This window comes from Zosterops lateralis, assembly GCF_965231275.1.
Source record: "Zosterops lateralis genome assembly, chromosome: 10".
Lineage (NCBI taxonomy): Eukaryota > Metazoa > Chordata > Aves > Passeriformes > Zosteropidae > Zosterops > Zosterops lateralis.
In genome coordinates this window covers 14,733,226-14,751,243 of record NC_139770.1, presented here as the reverse complement: position 1 = coordinate 14,751,243, position 18,018 = coordinate 14,733,226, and the positions used below count along the sequence as shown (strand labels likewise).

The 18,018-nt window shown below is 38.4% G+C and overlaps 1 protein-coding gene across 1 annotated transcript in view; it reads right to left on the bottom strand.

The window, feature by feature from the left end:
• Window positions 1-1,822: 1,822 nt before the first annotated feature.
• SLC9A9 (solute carrier family 9 member A9) overlaps window positions 1,823-18,018 on the bottom strand; it is a 175,423-nt gene continuing 159,227 nt past the window's right edge. The window contains exons 15-16 of the mRNA XM_083868679.1: window positions 3,630-3,735; window positions 1,823-3,122 (exon numbers count right to left, since the gene is read on the bottom strand). Of these exons, the coding sequence (XP_083724805.1) occupies window positions 2,901-3,122; window positions 3,630-3,735 (328 nt within the window). The 3' untranslated portion in view covers window positions 1,823-2,900. The remainder of the gene's footprint in view (window positions 3,123-3,629; window positions 3,736-18,018) is intronic.

Below are 18,018 nucleotides of genomic sequence, written 5' to 3'. Positions count from 1 at the left end.
GATTTTCAAGTAGAAGGAATAGATTCACATTTATCATGAGTGACTTGCACATTCAGTCAAACACTGTGTGATATTGAGTAGTTTAAATCTCCAGTGTATAAACTGTAAATTAACATTAAAGGCCTCTCTTAACATTTATTACTCTGTTTAAACAATCATGCAGAATTACTAGTTGTCAGTAATTTTTTCTTGAATACAAATATGTCTTTTGTTCTAATGCTGTTGTAACTCTCTTGAGCACTCTCTCATGAGTGTGTCATGAAAAGAGTATCTTAAAACAGGGAAATGGTGAGTGTAAGGGACAACTGAGACTCTTATTGCCAGTTAGCAGGTGCTTCAGGCTTGCTTGCAGCTCATATTGCTAATTTTCCTAAAAGCCAATGATACTTTGGTTGCTGAGCATGATCCCAGTGATAAATGCCCTTCCTGCTGGGACCACTGATTCAGCCTCTTTGGTCGTGTTAACATAAAAATCTGACCTGTGAAGATGTGAAGTTGATTATGACTTGTCTGTCATAAGGGATGACTTTCTTTACCAAGTAAAGAAGCCTTTAAGGCATAGGGGTAGAACAGTGTTTAAATAATTTGTTGCAGAATTTTTTTATAAATAGAGAATTTCAGACCCCAGAGCTCTTCATTTATCATTGTACAAATGTGAGAAGCCTGGAGATAGGCACAATAAATAAATCAGGAAGCCTCTGTACAATATGCTTCAGGATGCAGTTCAGAGTAGAATCTAAGAGCAAAATTTTGAAGAGCTGGTAATTTCCAGTTCATGTTGCAGTTGTGAAAAACAGCTTTGCATCTTCATTACACTACAGCACTTTATTGATTTCTAGTATAATCTAGGGACTGGAATCCATGCTTCCCAAGAAACCTAGTAAGCCTGGTGACATGCCCTCAATACTTGCCAAGACTGAAACCAGAAAATGGCTACTGAAGTCAGGACAGTGTTAGCACCTACCCCAAGAGCTTCTTGCTGTGCTGCCACAACTTCACCTCACTCCAGTGTCTCTCTGCCTGCTTCTCCTTCCTCTGTTCTCTGCTGTCTCCCAGTAATTGGCCACAAAACCTTCCCTCCTTACCCATTCTCCATCCTCACTTGCAAGCTGCTGCACATCTTTTCCCAGCCCATGCAGCTAAACAAAGCAAAACACAGAGCTGGAAATTCAATAGTTCTTCTAAGAACTTGTTAATGCCTGAATAGTATTTGTTTTAAACCACATGAGAATTAAGGCCCCTTGAAGATCTTTGATTAGAATTTAAGACAAAATAAAATGCCAGTTTAAGCTTCTGATCCTTTGTAACAGCACATCTCCATTGTGTTCAAATTTATTCTTAAAATGTCTGTTCTAGAGTCACACATAACCAGAAATTAATTACACTGGAAAAGAATGACTCAAACTTGATTATATTTGTATTTTAGGTTTTATTTGTGGTGAAATTAAGACCTGTCCATCTTTAGGACTATTAATAGAGACAGTTTGATTTTTATTCTTCCAGATCTTCTAGATCATTCTTCTTGCCCATTGTCTTTGTATACAAAGAATGATCTTCCTTAAAAACTCCTGATGTTTTGACTTTCTTAGTAGGAACATCGTCACACATAGTTAGTTGAAACTTAGACTGTGAGGAAAGGCACGTCTTCTAACAAGAGAATCCTGGCTCTGTCCCTGGTTTTGCACTGCTCAGTTGCTGTGTGCCAAAGCTGCTCTGTACTAATGCTTGATAGTATATGGCAGCCAGCTGTATGTATGGCTGAGCAGTTGGTTATCCATTTACTGTGTTTATGCAGAACAATGAACACTTTGATACCTCTCTCTTGTTTTTTTTTTTTTTTTTTTTTTTTTTTTTTTTTTTTTTTTTTTTTTTTTTTTTTTTTTTCCCTTTTGTGTCTAACCACCACAGTCCTCATTTCTATTGTAACACTGAGTGCCCAGCATAAATAGAGAGACAGACAAATTTATCCTTGGAGCAGATAGTCTGAAGATATAACTGTTTTACAGAAATATTTGATTAGAAACAACTCTTCTTAAACAGTAAAAAAAGGAAACGTTTGGGTTCTTACAGTATATGTTTAGAATGATCTTTCAAAACAAGAAAACCTTTCCTCTATTTAAGCTTTGCAAGTTGCCAAGCTGAAATGATAAATGCCTTGTGGAATGGCTGCTGGGTTCAAATAGTGGTTGTGCCCATTCAGTGCTGCCATGAGGGGTGTTTGTTGCTGGTTTCATACACCTCGATGTCTCCTACCATCACTGTTCAGTTTGTGGCAGCCTAGTGAAGCCCTCTGTGGATCAAGCTATAAGGTGCATTTAGAAAGCAAATATTTGGCTGGGTGTCAGGAAAAGTCCATACTGTGAGCATGAAGGAGCTTTATCTATCAAGAATGAGGTGCATCACATACTCCTTGGACAAGGAATCTTCTGCTTCTTCCTTATAAATGTAAAAGCTACTGAGTAGTTGTGTGTAGATCTTGTCAGGCCCAGTTGTAGAAAAGAGCTGTTATCAAGTAAGCATGAATGTTAGGAAGCTATTTCTCTTCATTTCAACTTACTGAAGAGTCTAAGCAATATTCAGAGGCCTGTGTACATGTAAGGGGCACAATGCAGTCAAGTGCTGAGACAGAACATTTCTTAATGGACTTAGAGTGGGCTGATACTGCCCATGGTCTTTATACTAAAAAAAGCTATAGTCATAAAACCTGCACATGGTTGTAGATATATGGATATGATAGCAAACTCCTTTCCTGGGAGGAGCAGGCCTTTAGTTGCTGAAATCTAAATTTTCTTTGATTTTTTGTGCTTAGTACATTTTTTTTTTTCTGAACTCTTGTTCACATAACAGGATCTTTTGTTTCTTTGTTTTGGTCTTCTTTCTTGTGATTAACATTACACTGCTCATGCCAATGAATTCTTCTGTGGTTGATCTGCAGTGTGTTGAAGCTGGAGTTTGTATCTTCCTAGCCCTAGGTCTCCTTCCTGAATATCTTCCTTGCCTGTTGCCTGGATGGAGCCTGTGCTGTCCTGTGCTGGCACTGGAATGTGAGCAGACAAGTCATAGTTTTCGGTCAATTCATCATTATTGATGATATAAACTGTGTCGCCATCCTTCAGTTGATCCTGTATTCAAACAAAGAAAAAGATCTGTGGGAGAGAGACTCCTGAGGGAGATTTTTGTTAAAGCTTAAATCAACAACAACTCTGATGCAATTTCACTTTCATTTCATTTCATTACTTGCTTATTTTCTCAGGTGTTCACTTACCATCTTGTTGATTAAAGCCAATAGTTGCTTACCATGTTTTGCTCTCAAGCAGCATTGAGAAACATAACCTACCCTTCCGATGTTGTAGATAATTTCAGTGCTTAAATATTGCTGATAGGTAGCCAATACTTTCAGCATCTGGATAAATTGTTTAGAATATATCATTCACATTTGAAGCTTATAGTATTTAGTGGCCATTTATGAAAATGTACTTTGTGTTCTCCACAACTGAAAAAATTGTATAATTCTTAGCATTAAAAGTAAAAAGTTTTAGAAAAGGGACTCTACTGAAGTGTTCAATCTATAGTGGCAGATTTTGGCTAACACCTTAAGCTGCTGCTAGTCAAACAAGCTGGGTACTTACCCCATATGCAGTGGGGCTGGTCAGAAGCCTGGCAATGGGGTTGCACCATTCAGGTAAGGTCGATGTGAGAGGTGGCCCAGTGTGGGTTAAGAGAGGCTTTAGATATCTGTGAGGTTTGTTAAAGGATATTTGCATAGAGATACTGGTGGCAACATGCTTCTCTATTGCACTAAGAAATTTCCTTATAAAGCACAAGAAAATCATCTAAGAAAATGGAAATATGTAAAATGCTATCTCTTTACATTCCCCCCACCCCCTCATTACTGCATATATTCACCTGTCATCAGTCTTGTCTAATGTTTGTCAGTAACAGCAAATAAACAACCTAAAACCTCCCCCAAACCCCACACCATTTGATGCTCAAAACCTATCTTGAAAGGGTACCAGAAATGGCTGAAAGGAATGTCATGGAATACATAATGCAGCAGAAGCTGAAACACAGGAGGTGTATACTAGATTGTCTCCTGATCAAAATGCATAAGAAATCACACTTGGAGTAAGATGTAGAAGACTAAACAGGACAATTTAAATTGCCATTCTATCAGTTAATTATATAGGAATAGTAACAAATGTTTTCTTACACACCTGTATTTAGCCTTTTGGAAAAAATCAATGCATTTCTTCAACAGACAAAGTATATTTAATCAAATATTAAATTCCTTTTTCACTGGGAGTTGTTCTCTGTAATACTTAAGCATTCAATGCATTTCTTTTCCACTTCATCCATCCACTCTTCTTTATATAAAATTATGTAAGTTAGGAACAGGCTTTATGCTATTGTCTCATACCTGTCTTTCCAATCTTTTCATCCAGAAGTGCTTTATTGAGATAAAAGAAAAACCTTCTCATCTTGAGCAGTTACATCATCTGCGTATCTGACAATAACAGCTCTCCCGTGAGTCCTTCAAGTTGACTTCTCTTCTCTGCCACTTTTACTCACAAAGTAATTTTTAGCGTTCTTTGGGAAGCAGATCTGTCAGCTATTTTTGATGCTAGGGAAAATTTACTTTATTGATTTGTCATCCCACTTTCTCTCCCCTGCTCCTTTCTCTTGCCTTCTTGCTTGTGCCATCTTCCCCAGTCTTTCTCCCTGCCTCCTTAAACAAGAAAGGAACAAATGTAACAGTAGTGATTCAGGTTCTGCAGCAATATTGTAGAAATGCTGAGGAAGGACCACAGAGTCTTGGGCCTGTCCACACCAGTGCCTCCTTTTCTTTCATTGTTGGCTGTTTAAGGTATCACTGCTTTATACACAAAATACAAATTCTTTATCCTGAAGAAATGTAAAATATGCTTCAGATCTCAGTTAAAGATTGAAAGGTGAAATAACTTGCTGTGTCCTATACCCTACAGACACAGACATTGTTCTATAGTGGTGTTTGTATGTGCACATTTTGTATTTATTTTTAAAAGTTAAGCTGCATCTGTCAGAAGATTGGGTGATTTCTTCATACAAGGTCATCTATTAAGTTTGTGTGGAAAAATTAATTGAGTCTACATCAGAAAAGATGGTGAGATCTTAATATAAGTTCTTATCAGAACCATGATCAAGGTGAGAATCTCATGAGATCTAATTGTGTAGGGAAAGTTTAGATTTGTCTAATTTCTGTTAAAGTCAAGCCAAACAATCTTTTCTGATCCATTCTCAATTTCATCTGAAACCTCCAAACTGCCAGGCTGCTAAGAGCTATTATTAAAAAGCAAAGTATGAAAGCCATTAATTAGAGTTGTTGTTTTCAGCACTTCAGAAAAACCTAATTAGAAGGCCAAAAATGGAAATACAAGCATAATTCTAGTTTTTAATCTTTGGAAATATTTGCTTTGTTATTACAAACAACTTGAATTGTTTGAACTGAGTTGTCAGACTGAGCGTGAAAAATACAGGCTTGTAAGGGAAGTTGCATTTGATTATACTGAGTTCTGTCTCCTCTGTTCTTTCGTTCTCTTCCAGAATAAGTAATTGAAGATGAGTATTGCTCTACCTTTCTTAATCTGATGATGTCTGAGCTAGGCCTTACTTGTAAGCAGCCTTATAATTTTCTAATGAGCTTTTATCCCACTCTGTAAAAATGAGTCCTATTTTTGCTCACACTTGCGCAGAGCTTTGACCACACAGGTAGGGGCTATGTGCTGAAGCAGACAATCTACCCAGCCACCAGAGTAATGTTCAGTCCCTAGAGCCACTATTACTTTTAGCATAAACTTTTATCTGGTGTGTTTAACTGGCTAGTGTTTAAGTATGTGGATATTCTGAAGTTGAGTGATTACTTCATTTTGCAACAGGTTCTCTAAATTCCTTAATTTTGCATTTGCTCTGACACATTCATTGTGTGTTGTCCATGCTTCTGCTCTGAAGCCTCTTGAGATGCATTTTAAAGTAAATGCAATTTTCTTGTGCTTGTTGTGTTGATTCTGTAATAAATTATTTATCTTTGTTCCTTATTTAACTAGTTATTATTCAGCCCACTCAAGGAACTTAAATTGCACTGGCCTATTTTTCATTGTTTTAATAACCTATGCCATAAATGTTTCCTCTTTATAGTTGACACAGTTGCTTTATAGTATTACAGACATAATCACATCGTTTAGGGCAGCATAAAAGAGGAAGAAAAATCTATGTGCAGTGCTGACATTTCAAACACAAATCAGATGTGGGTCCTACAGCATTTCAAGGCTGGCAAGAAGCCTTATCACACTCCAGCTGCTCTGGTTTCATCTCCAGGGAGATGTAATTTAAATAGTGTAATAGAAAAAGGTAGATGTTGCACTAAGGCTTCTTTAAAAATTGGAAGAAACTAAGTGTAAACCTCTTGGCATGACTGGGAAATTCCAGTTGGATCAAATTCAGGCCTGTCCAGTTCAGGGATAGGGAGGAGATAGCAGGGCAGCACTGCTCTTGCACTTCAGCCCTCCCTGGGCAGCACAGCCCATCTGCACGTCTGTGCCATACAACAGCCTCTGCTAAAGAATGTTATTAATATTGGAAAGGTGGCAACTTCTGAGGTGTGAAACTGGATTAATGATGCCAGTATAGGCACATGCATAGAATTTTAATCTATATATAATAAATGCCCTGCTTTTATAATCAAATTCCCATTTTCCCATTGATCTCCTGGCTCCTGCTCTCAGTTCACAGACTGTGGAAGATCAGACAGCTACAGAAGCTGAGCTGGGTAGTGCCACAGACCTCCTGGCCCTGGTACAGTGGAGGCTGTGGGAGAGAGAAATTCAAGACAAGAACAAAAGTGAAGACACCGTGTCTGGTCACTCTGACTGCTCTGATCAGAGAAGATGCAATAAAGACATTGCTGATGCAAAAGTATGTAACAGGGACTTGATAACCAAAAAGATTGTGTTAATAAGGGTACAGGGGCAAAGGGGTCCGAGTGGAAAATGTTGTACAGACGTTAGAGAACTATAAATACTGCTGATTAGTGTAACAAACTAATAAAACTAATAAAGCTTGCATAGCATGGTCCGTGTCCTTCAATCACTGCAACATACCCAGAAATGTTTACCCTGGTTTGCCTCATTGCTGTTTGACCATCCCTTTGCCCAGGCAATTTCAGTCTTGCCAGGCACAGTTCTTCTCCCTTTCCATCTTACTGACACCAGGCTCAATATCTAAATCTGTTTCCTCAGTCCTGGTTCAGCTTCTGTCTATTCTGAGTTTGGCTGGTCTGATGTCCTCTTTGCTCTAAGTGCAATGTATTTAAAAATAATCTCATGAGGATTTATCAGTAATCAAACCATGGAATTGTGATTTTTTTTAACATTGTCTGAAACAAACATCTATGATGGAAATCTTCCCCCTGTATAGCTCCTGCTTCACAAAGATACAGGTAACCTGAAAGAACATTTTAAAGTGAGAAGTCTCAGGTAAATCTGAAGAGAAACACTACTGCAGTTAGCTATACTGCAGAATGTTTAGGTTTTCCATCATACAGAAACTGAAGATGTAAAAAAAGTTTTGACTTAATATTAGGATGAAAAATCAGAACCTAAAAATTTCTGCGACCACGCTTTAATTGACATGTTCTATCAAATTTTGAGGATGTTGAGTATCAAAAATCACTATCTTTTTGATAAAATAGCATTAGCATGTTGTCCTAGGGTGACTTCAAAATACTTGCATCCCCAATCATCTGTTCCATATATGCTGGATATTAAGCTCTGCACCTTTAAGACTGTTCAAATGTTCATGTTCAAAGACATGTTCAAATAGGGAAAGAAATTCTGGCAGAAGTGTGGTGGCTGTTTATGTTGGAGTCCAGGACATCCCCTTGGATGACCTGAGACCTGGGAAAGAGAATTTGAGCCCTGGACAGGGGGGTGTGGAACCAGTCCAGGGGGGTTGGAAACCTTGGCACAGAGCCCAGGAAGACACTGAGTTTGATCTTAGCCCATGGGAGAAACTTCCAGCATTAGGAGAGGAATTGCAAATCACCAAGAAGTGAAAATAGTAGTTTAGCACAGTAGAACATACAAAATTCAGTAGTTTTAGGATTCTTAGAATAGAAGTAAATGGGGGACAAGATGGTGGAATTTGGGTGGTACCTCGTGTCCCTCTCCTTCTTCCTCGTCCTCCATCTTCTGGGGTGGTGATGAAACAAGATAGTTAGCGTGGATTGGGTCAAAGCAAAAGTGACCCTCTTAGTGTAAGCACTAGGCATTAGTGTGAAATAGTAAATATCCTATACGTAATTATCTGTATAAATGTAAAGTGACGTCCCATTGGTGGGCAGTCGCCTCGTGTCCCAGCCGCTGTCCGGACCTCGGCTGGGAGCGGAGAAAAACTTTGTGATATCAAATAATAAACAACTTGAAAAACCAAAAAGTAAGGCCTTAAAGACTCCGCTTCTTTGTACCAACGCGACTCAGGGTTTTTAGAAGGCCAAAGACTTTAAACAACTTGAATCTCAAGTGAGAAAACCAAACCCAAAAGTTTAGATTTGGACTTCAGAGTTCACTTTCCTTTTGTCAGAGGAGCAGAATCCTAGTCCAACTGTGGCTGTGCTATGAAAAATATCATAGTAAGAGAAAAATCAACTTGCTGGGGTGGGGGACCACCCCCCATAAACCAACCACCACAACAAAAATATTCAAACCCAAGCACCCCACTCATCCCCTCAGCAAAGACGTGGTGCCAAGTGGAAATACATGTGGCAGCTCTGTAAAGCCCTGCATTTGGCCCCAGAGGTGGTTTGCTTTTTGCCTGATCATGTAACGGGGGCTCTGTAACAGAGGGCAATCCCATCTTCCTCAAAGGAAAATATACTCACATTATATTTACTATTAAAAACCCCCAAAGTATAAGAATTCTTGTGATATTAATCAAAATTACATAGAGCAATTTTTCAGAGGATGTTTTCTTATATCAGACTGCTAAAAGTGCACATTTATTACATATGTTGTTTGATATCCTACTGCTAGGTGTTATATTTCTGCTGCAGGCATGAATCTCTAAAAGTTAATGTCGCCATTCCCCAAATCCATCCTTTGTGCAATGTTTTTAAGATTTCTTGAGCTTCTCAGCCTTTTGTTTTAGTGTCCTTTTTGTGCATGTTTTGGAGTCTGAATTTTGAGATTACTTATGAGTTTTTAATATTACTTTTTGTTGTGCTTATGGAGAAATATAATTAAGAAAGGTATGAAAGTAAAGATGCGACTTCTATTTTTTTCAATCTGTTTTCTGTAATAAGGAAAACTCACATTTTGCTCTTTGTTAGAGTTCAGTTTGTCTGTGTTGTTTTTTCAAAGGATGATTTGGTATGAGTTATGTGTTAGCCTAAAGAGCAAACATTTCCATTTTGGTAGCGTTTGAGTGGGAGCAGACAAACCATGAAACTTTTCTGTGGCTGAGTCGTGCACGTGGCTGACTCCTGCTACCAGCTGACTGAGATTATTTGGGTGCTGCAGAGCACAGCTTTTGTGCATGACTGATCTGGGGAGGCACAGGGACATCGCCAGCTCTAAAGTGCATGTACAGCAGATTAAAATGCCCCAAGGGAGGAGAGGGGTTTTAGAGGGAGCTTTCCTCCTGGCTCTTGCAAGAGAGGATGCTCTACATGCTCTCATGTACCCTGGAATTTGTAGAGGATGGGGAGTTAGCAGTATAGACTGGTTGAAAAATTGGGCAATGGTTATGTTAGATTTAATTGTTAGAAATAACAGATGTGTGTTTGAAAAGCCTGTGAGATGTATGGTTATTTAACATGTAAAGGTAAGTTAGTCTGGACTGTGAAGAAAGCTGAGTAGGAATCACTAAATCTGGTATAAGTTATATTTTAATTTTAACTTATAGCTGTTACTAGCAAATTCTGCTCTAGTTCTTTGTGACTTTTTAAAATCCTTTCAAGGAGTGGTTTAAAAAAATTTAAAAAGCCCTGCTACTATTGTAGCTTAAAATACTTAACAACTGAGGATAAAAGGAATAATACTGTAGCTCTGCAAAGTTAAATCATCAGGTCTCTTTTTTTTTTTTTTTTTGAAGATTCATTCTTTCTCTCTTTGTCTTTCTTGTGTCTGAAAGACAGGAAAGTAATGAAAATCAGTATTAATAAAATCTGGTTCAATGTGTATTTAGAGGAAAGTCTGTCTGACTTAAATTCCAGATCCAATGTAATGTCAGACTTTAAGAATTAACTCTGGTTTTTTTTGCAGAATAGGGCTAAAATTTTGCTGCTTTCAACTTTGAAACTGGAAGCATTGCAGAGATGTGGGCAAAATGGAGGAAGTGGAACTGACATCAGTCACATCTTTTTCTATAGAAGTAGCTGCAGACTGAGAAGTGGCTTGTTCTCTTATATGTGCTGAGTATGATGTCTGGGGTATTTGCAGACCAGAGTCTTAGTTGATAGCTCCCTGAGGCAGAGCAGAAAATCAAGACATCTTACTTAAGTTATTTGAAGTCTATTATATCCTGAATATAACGCCTCCATGTAAGTAAAATTCAGAGACCTAAATGGAAACCTGCTTATGTAACTGATAAGTGGTAATGCAGCTACTCTTGAAAATAGGATAGAACATGTAAAGGATGTAAGAATACTCATATAAGATTAAAAAGAATATATGAAGAGATAAATTAACATTAGAAAGAGGTTTGGAAGATGCAGACTATGTGAGGCGGATAGAGTAGAAGAAAAACCTTCCCTGCCAGTTGTATAGTAATAAGGAAATGAATCTTCATCTGACAAAAAAAACCAACTGCCCCTCAAAATAGCCTCCCAACCCTCCCCAAACAAAATAACCACTACACCACCAAAATAAAAAGCCCAAACAAATGAAAAATACCCAAAACCTCACAACCACCTCAACAGCACCACCAGAGATGCAGAAGGCAGCTACACACAGTGAACAGGTAAAGAGTGTTGCAACTAATCCCATCGATGTTCAGGACATGCATGGGGCTTTTCTGACAAATGTGTGATTTTAAGTTGATGTCATTGGTATCCCTATTTTCAGACACCTTACAGCAGGACATCAGGCAGACATTTAAGCTGCCAGTCTTGCTATTTCACCAGCAAAGAGAAATGGCCAAATCCAAGACCTTTAACTCCAGCACTGCAGGATAAAACTAATTGGAATGAATTGAGATTAGGCTGAGTTTCTTTCCCGTTACTGGCTGTAAAACAGTCTAAACAATTAAATTAGACTTAGATGCCTAATAATTAAGTATCTAAAACTTGAATCTCACCTTAGAACATGAGAATATAGAATTCCTAAGGCAAAATATAAGAACTCAATGTGTCCTCCATACTAGGGAAACTAGTAGAGTATAAAAGGCATCCATTTTCATAATTAGAAAATACTGCATTAGATACATCTAGAAGAAAAAGGAAGGCAAAAAGCATATAAATTTCTGTGTAACAAATATGTTACCAAACCCAGCAAAAACTTCAAAAATGTTAAGCTAGGGAAAACCTGAGTGAATATGGGATTCATAAAAAGAAATTTGACCTCAGAAAAGTTAAAAGGATTTCCTGGCATGTTTTAAGGAATAGTAATTTCTCAGGACATTCCAAAACTGCTCTGCCTGTAGCTTGGCAATAGGGTTTCTTTCCTGCAGAAAAGGAACTTCTGCATATGGTACATTTAACATGATTACAGAACTGGAGATACCATTGGTATGAGTAAGACAAATTATTGCACTAGAAAGGATGAACACTGCTGTGACCTGGCTGTGCACAGACCCTTCAAGCCTTAGAAGTCTCTGGTGCCAGCTGCCTCAGGTGAGATCACTTTGAAGCTCTTCATGTGAAGTGCAGCTTTTGTATAAAACACTTGAACCCTGGTGCTGGCAGAGGGAACTAATTTAGAAGCACAGGCAAGTTAGCAGGGGTTTCTGCACTCTGTGTGGAAGATTGTTTCATGAGATTGTCCTTGGCATCACCATCTGGCAGAGAAGTATTCCAGAAAGCAGATGTGTGAAGAATGAGAGAATGAGGGCTGGCAGTGGTTACACCCCTTGCTAATGGCAATTTAATACCAGTGGCACCACAAATCTAATCATTTGCAGGGTGCAGGGAGAATAAACCTTAAAATTTAAATGCAGTGAAGTGTAACTACAAATTGTTTTTGATCAAGTGAATTACTTCAATGACAGAGGAGAACAGAGAAGGTCTGATTCAAATAAAGTGAAAGCTTTCAGAAACCTTTCATCAATAAATTTTGTCAGGTAAAATGAATCTGCACCAAGACAGCTCCTGAGGATAGCAGTGGTTGAAGTGGCTTTGCCCTGTAACAGGAGAACCTTGGACCAGGAAAATGGTGGAAGTAGAGGGTAACAAGAGAATAATGTAATCAAGAGTTTCCAAACAAATGGGCATCATTCTGCTCAAACTACTTCTGCTCAAAAGACTGCAGTGAAAGTAAGGCAAGAAAATGGCTGTTAGAACTTTGTGAGTAATAGCTGGAGTAATAGTCTTGCTATGGGCCTCTTGTGATGCAGATGGAGAGCTAAAGCCAGTGCACCAAAATTATGTTCAAATAGAAGAATAATTACTTGGCATTTTTTCAGGAAGTCAGATGAGATATTTAATCAAATACATGAGATATAGCAGCACAATAATAGTTAAAATAGTTCACAGATCTGTGGAGAGGGTTTTTAAGAAATCTCCAGGTTCTGTACTGCCATGAGTTAAAGGATGCTCTCAGAGTTTTGAAGGTACAACTTGAAAGGAAAATATGATCCCTTAAGAGAAAAACCCTGTAAAGAACTTCCTTTCTTGCAGCATTTAGTAGAAGGATGAGCAAAAAATGTGGAAGAAGGCTTGGAGGAACAATATCTCTTTTATTTTGATGCTTGCTTGTTTTTGTAAAGATTCTAAAAAATAAGAACAAAAGTGATAATTCACTATGTATTTTAGAAAAGAAAATCTGTATAAAGACAATAGAATCTCTCTTCCTTTATTAGAAGACTGTGGTATAAAGAATAAAACAGGAGATTGGTGTCATGTCAGAAGGGAACAGTAGCTCCAAGGAAAACGAAAATTCCAAAAAAGCTTTTTGAGGACTGTTTGGTACAGTAATGAGGATAGACTGGAGTGCTACTCTCTTGGCCCAGTATGAGTGTACAAACAGAACTTGTAATCAGGGATGTGTGTGTCCCCATGGAATGTAAAAGCAGGATACCAGCGTGACCTGTGCTAGTGAAGCCCTTTAGTGAGCTGACAGCACCTGCAAACATCCAGTGTAGTCATGGAAATATAGCACTGCTTTTGATTGTGGCAAACTCTGCTCATTCTAGATATGGAAGCAGATTCAAAAGCTGTGTGGCGAGATCAGGACATGGTTTAGCATTTTTAAGAAGTGTATTTTACTCAGTAGCATGTTGTATTCTGGCCAGATTGGTAATGAACATGAGGTCTAGGACTGGCTTAAAATAAGCTGTCCTTACATCTCCCCGTGCTGAGTTGAGCTGCTGAGAGCAAAACAACCTTTCTGAAGCCTTGCTGATACAGAGTCTGTTTAGTTTAAAACATCCTCTGAAAATCTGTACTCTTATGTGGTCCGAAGATTGTGTTCAGATTCTCCAGCAACTTTTTCCAATATGTAACCCATGTTATAGACACAATTAGATAGCTGGATGAAGTTGGCATTCTTTAATAGGTTTGTGAAAAAAAAACACATTAAGAAGGGGAGGGCTCAGTGTCGAAGATATGAAGACACATTGCCCAGGAATAGGTTCTGCTGTGATCCAAAGAAAGCAGCCTTCTGGCAGGCCAGATCCTTGCTGCTGTAAGGATATTTTAATACAGAGAAAGACCCTCTAGAAAGCCTTCACAAAATAATGTTCCCTAAGAGGTATGGAAATTCTAGTGCAAAGAACAATTGAGGATAATTTTTCAAATTACACTTTTTTTTTTGATGTTCCTAGTTCTCCTGGGTTCTATCTGTGTGACTACACTTTCTAAACCCTCTCCAGTTACTTAGCTCTGCTTCATTTATCTTGCTAGCATTCTGTAGGAGCACATCATCTTAGCTCCTCTTTGTTCTCCAGCAGTGGAATGAATACTTCATTGTTTCTGTATGTGAACCTGTAGTTCTTCAATGAGTTCTACAATCCTGTATTGGCTTTGTAATAATTATAATTATATATAATTATTAGCTTATAATTATAATTATTATCTTGAAGTTTGTCAACAAAGCAACACTTAACTCATTTAGCATATTGAGAAAAATGCTTTGTGCAATGTATTTAAATTTGAAGTAGTTTTTTTTGTTCTTGTTGTTAAACTCCTATCTCTAACATATAAGAATACAATTACTGTAATAGACTATACTCTCTTATTCTGGAAAAAGAAATCTCCAAATTGCATTCTAAATCTTGTGGAAATTGACACCAGTTCAAAGATTCCTCTATTTCTGCAGAACTGTTGTTAGCAAGGTGCAAAGGGAAAGCACTACCTCAGCCAGAACATGATTAGTGATAAATAGCTTTCAGAGGCTCAAATGTTTATTTTACTGCAGGTGTTGAACAAAATAGGTGTCCCTGGCAATAGATACCTTCAGAACTGTCACAGAAGCTGACTTAAAGCCCAGCTAAGTAGACTCAATCTCCATGAACATCATGATGATGAATGTTTCCCTGGTGAACAGCAGTAAGATTACCAGGCAGTGGCAGTATCCACAGTAAGTAGTTTTGTGTGGCTATAGATTGCCCTGCATAGCTGGGCCCATCCCCTCTGCATGCTGTGTCTGTCTTCACTCCTGTGCTCTCCAGTTCCTATCCTGGTGTTTTGCACAGCCTCTGCTTCTCTTGCACAAGGACTGCTTTTCCCTCCTTTCCTCCTGGCCCTGTGCTCCCCGAGGAGCTGGAGCAAACCTGTTTGTGACCGGCCCTGGGAATGCAGCAGGGCAGGAGGGAGCTGGGCTGGGGCAGGTGCTCCCAGTGCCCCTGCCTGGGATAGTTCCTGTCCCAGGGACAGATGCTCATCATCTGGGGAGTTAAGTGAACTCCAACTCAGAGATGCTGGTATGGTCTGATCTGCTTTTTGTCTACAAGTCTTAATAATATGGCAGGAGCTGTTATCCAGTGTGTGAATGATCATTTGTGGGTGTCAATGTCATGAAAGATTTAAATAAGGTTGCCACTCTTTAGTTATACTTTCTCAGCCCACACAAACACCCTGAAAGGTCAATTTTCTTTCATTCATTTGGATCCCTGACATTGCCATGGTCTAGATAAGATATTGACACTTAACTAAAATACGTATTTTTTACTCTGTAGCTAATTGTTTTCCAGGGCACCATTAGAGCAGCTCCCTCTGCTATTTCTGGTTTATACATGTCTAGATAGTAGACAAGAGCTCTCTTGTCTACAGTCTAGAGATGTATATGCCAAATAATTTAGGAAGTCTGGCCCTTCCTAAATTATTATTTTATGTATCTGTCCATGATGGTGGGTGTTGTTTCAGATTCTTTCATAGCAGTTTTTGATCCACCCTCAGGAAAGCTGTTTGATCAGTGAGGGATTTGAACTAAATTTCTGCAAGACATTAAATTATCATTTATAATAGAAATATCTTTGATTTCTCAGTAGGAGAGAATTCTGGGTTTAGATGCCTGACAGTTCAATGAAAAGTCAGAATTTTTCCAAGGGCTTTTTCATTCAGTTGAAAGCTGATTTTCAGTTGAAAAAAATTTGACCATCGCATTTAATACAGCTTTGTCTGACTTATGATAGTAGTCAAAGACAGAGATTTGTAAGTATTCTGGATTGAGGATGGCTATGTATGTGTCTGACCTCAGTACTAAACAAAGTCTTTGAATCACTTTTGAAGGAAAAGGGTAGTTCAAGGACGTGGAGTTACATGGAAAATTGGATAAAATGCAATGTGTTTTTAACAAAAGCTAATTGTGTCAGATTAGACCAGTATCTGTCTTTGATAAGACCTGTTTGGCTAGACAAGGTTGAAGTAGCAAATCAAATCTATATATGTGGTTTTAAGTAAGGCACATAAGGTGTGTTGCCTCACGGGACATTATTATTTGAGAGAGACAAAAGGGAATAGTATGCATTTGAAGACAGATAAGAAATTAATTTCCTGTTTGGCCAGCTTGGGTCATCTTAGAAAGGGCATTTAGAAAGGGAAAAGAAAGCATATGGGGTGTGCCTCAGGCCCACGTCTTTGCAATAGAGAGCTTTGAATCTGGTGGTGTTGCATGGCTGTCCTGTGCTGTGTTTGTAAATATCAGCTACTATACAATATCTTATGTCCTCTCTGTATCATTCCCTCTTTGGTTTTCGTATTTCTAGATGTTTTTCTCAGTATCATGCTGATTGTCACTTACAGTAAAGCACTCTGACATATGAGAAGTGCCTGAGACGTGCATGTTTCCTCTCCTGTCACTCTGGGGCACTGAGTCATTGTCCTGTGAACCTTCTCAGGTGAGCACTGAAAGGAGCCCGTGACACATGAAGTGGAAGGAATTTAAGATGCACAAAGGTCTAATAGCAGAGCAGTCTTTTGACATCACAGCTTTGACAAAGAAACTCTTAAAACATCATATTGAGAGGCAAGCAGAACTTTTTATCCTGAAAGAAAAGATGACAGCAGATTATCTTTTATGGCTGCAGTAACACTGTCTGAATGGTTAAATCAGGCTTCTGTGTTTGTGTAAAGATGAGATGGAACTGGGAGCAGACCTATCATGGTTTTGAGATTCTGTGTGTCAGGTTATTTTATTTGCCTGCATCTCAATTCTGTCACTGAGAAATGGAGAGAACTCATTCAATCTTTGGCCATAACCTGCTGAGCTACATCCACTTCAAGTTCTGTTCTTTGCTTCATCAATGTACAGAAAATACTCTGCAGTTTCCTTGAGGAATTGAGACTGGCAGGTCCCAGCTCCCAGGTAGTATCTGTGCCTTTGCTGTAGCAAGTGAATATTGCATGGTCTCTACCTGCAGGGTTTGACTTTCAGTTAAGGCACAGTTGATCCCTCTGTGTGTGTGTGTTTGTGTGATAACATTATGGGGCGGCCTAGCAAAGGGCAGAAAATTCAAATACACAATACCAGTACTAATATTAGTTTGGTTTTCTTATTGCCAGTGTAATGCTACCTAAAAGCTATTTTAGGTACTCATATAAACATTTCCATTTTGAATGTTTTTTTGGAATATATTTGTGATTCACTTTCTTCTGTCCTCCAGTTCTACACCTGCCCTAATGAGCTTTGTCTTTTAGATGCCAAGATGAACTATTATACACGTGCATTTGTGTGCTTATACCATGAAAATTAGTGTGAACTTGGAGGAGTTGGGAGGTGGTAACAAGGGACAAGGAGCAGCATAATTGGATGAATTTTGCAATTGGAAGATTCTGACCCTCTATCAAGCAAGCAAGATGAAGGAGTTGGGAGAGAAGACTCATCAACTTGTCATATTTAATTCATTCCTGATGTTTGGATGGAGAGTTGGCAGATGAGAAAAGCCTTCAATGAGAAGGTGGATAGAAAAAGTAGTAACATGTGCACCGACCACTCAAACATATCCTCCTTTTTTGTTTCTTCTTCCATTTGACTCTTTCTTGTCTTTTTCCCTGGGTTTTCTGCTTGACATAATTTTCACAGATAACTCCCACCCTATCATTCCTCTCTCAGTATTAAGAATTGTCCTTCTACCTCTGTTTTTCATCATCTTAGAATGTTATCTACAGATTACATTTTCCAGACTGCATGTTCTTTGTGTTGTCCCTTTTACTTCCACTGAGTTTTCTAGACAAATTCTTCAGAGAAGCTTTAACTAGTTTAAGTTCCTTAAAATATTATAATATTATATTAAAAATATACTATGTGATGGAGGGAGGCATAGAAAGAAATTATCTGTATACTCTATGGTATTATGTCTTTCAGGTTGCTGTCATGTAGGGTGTGGGAAAACTTT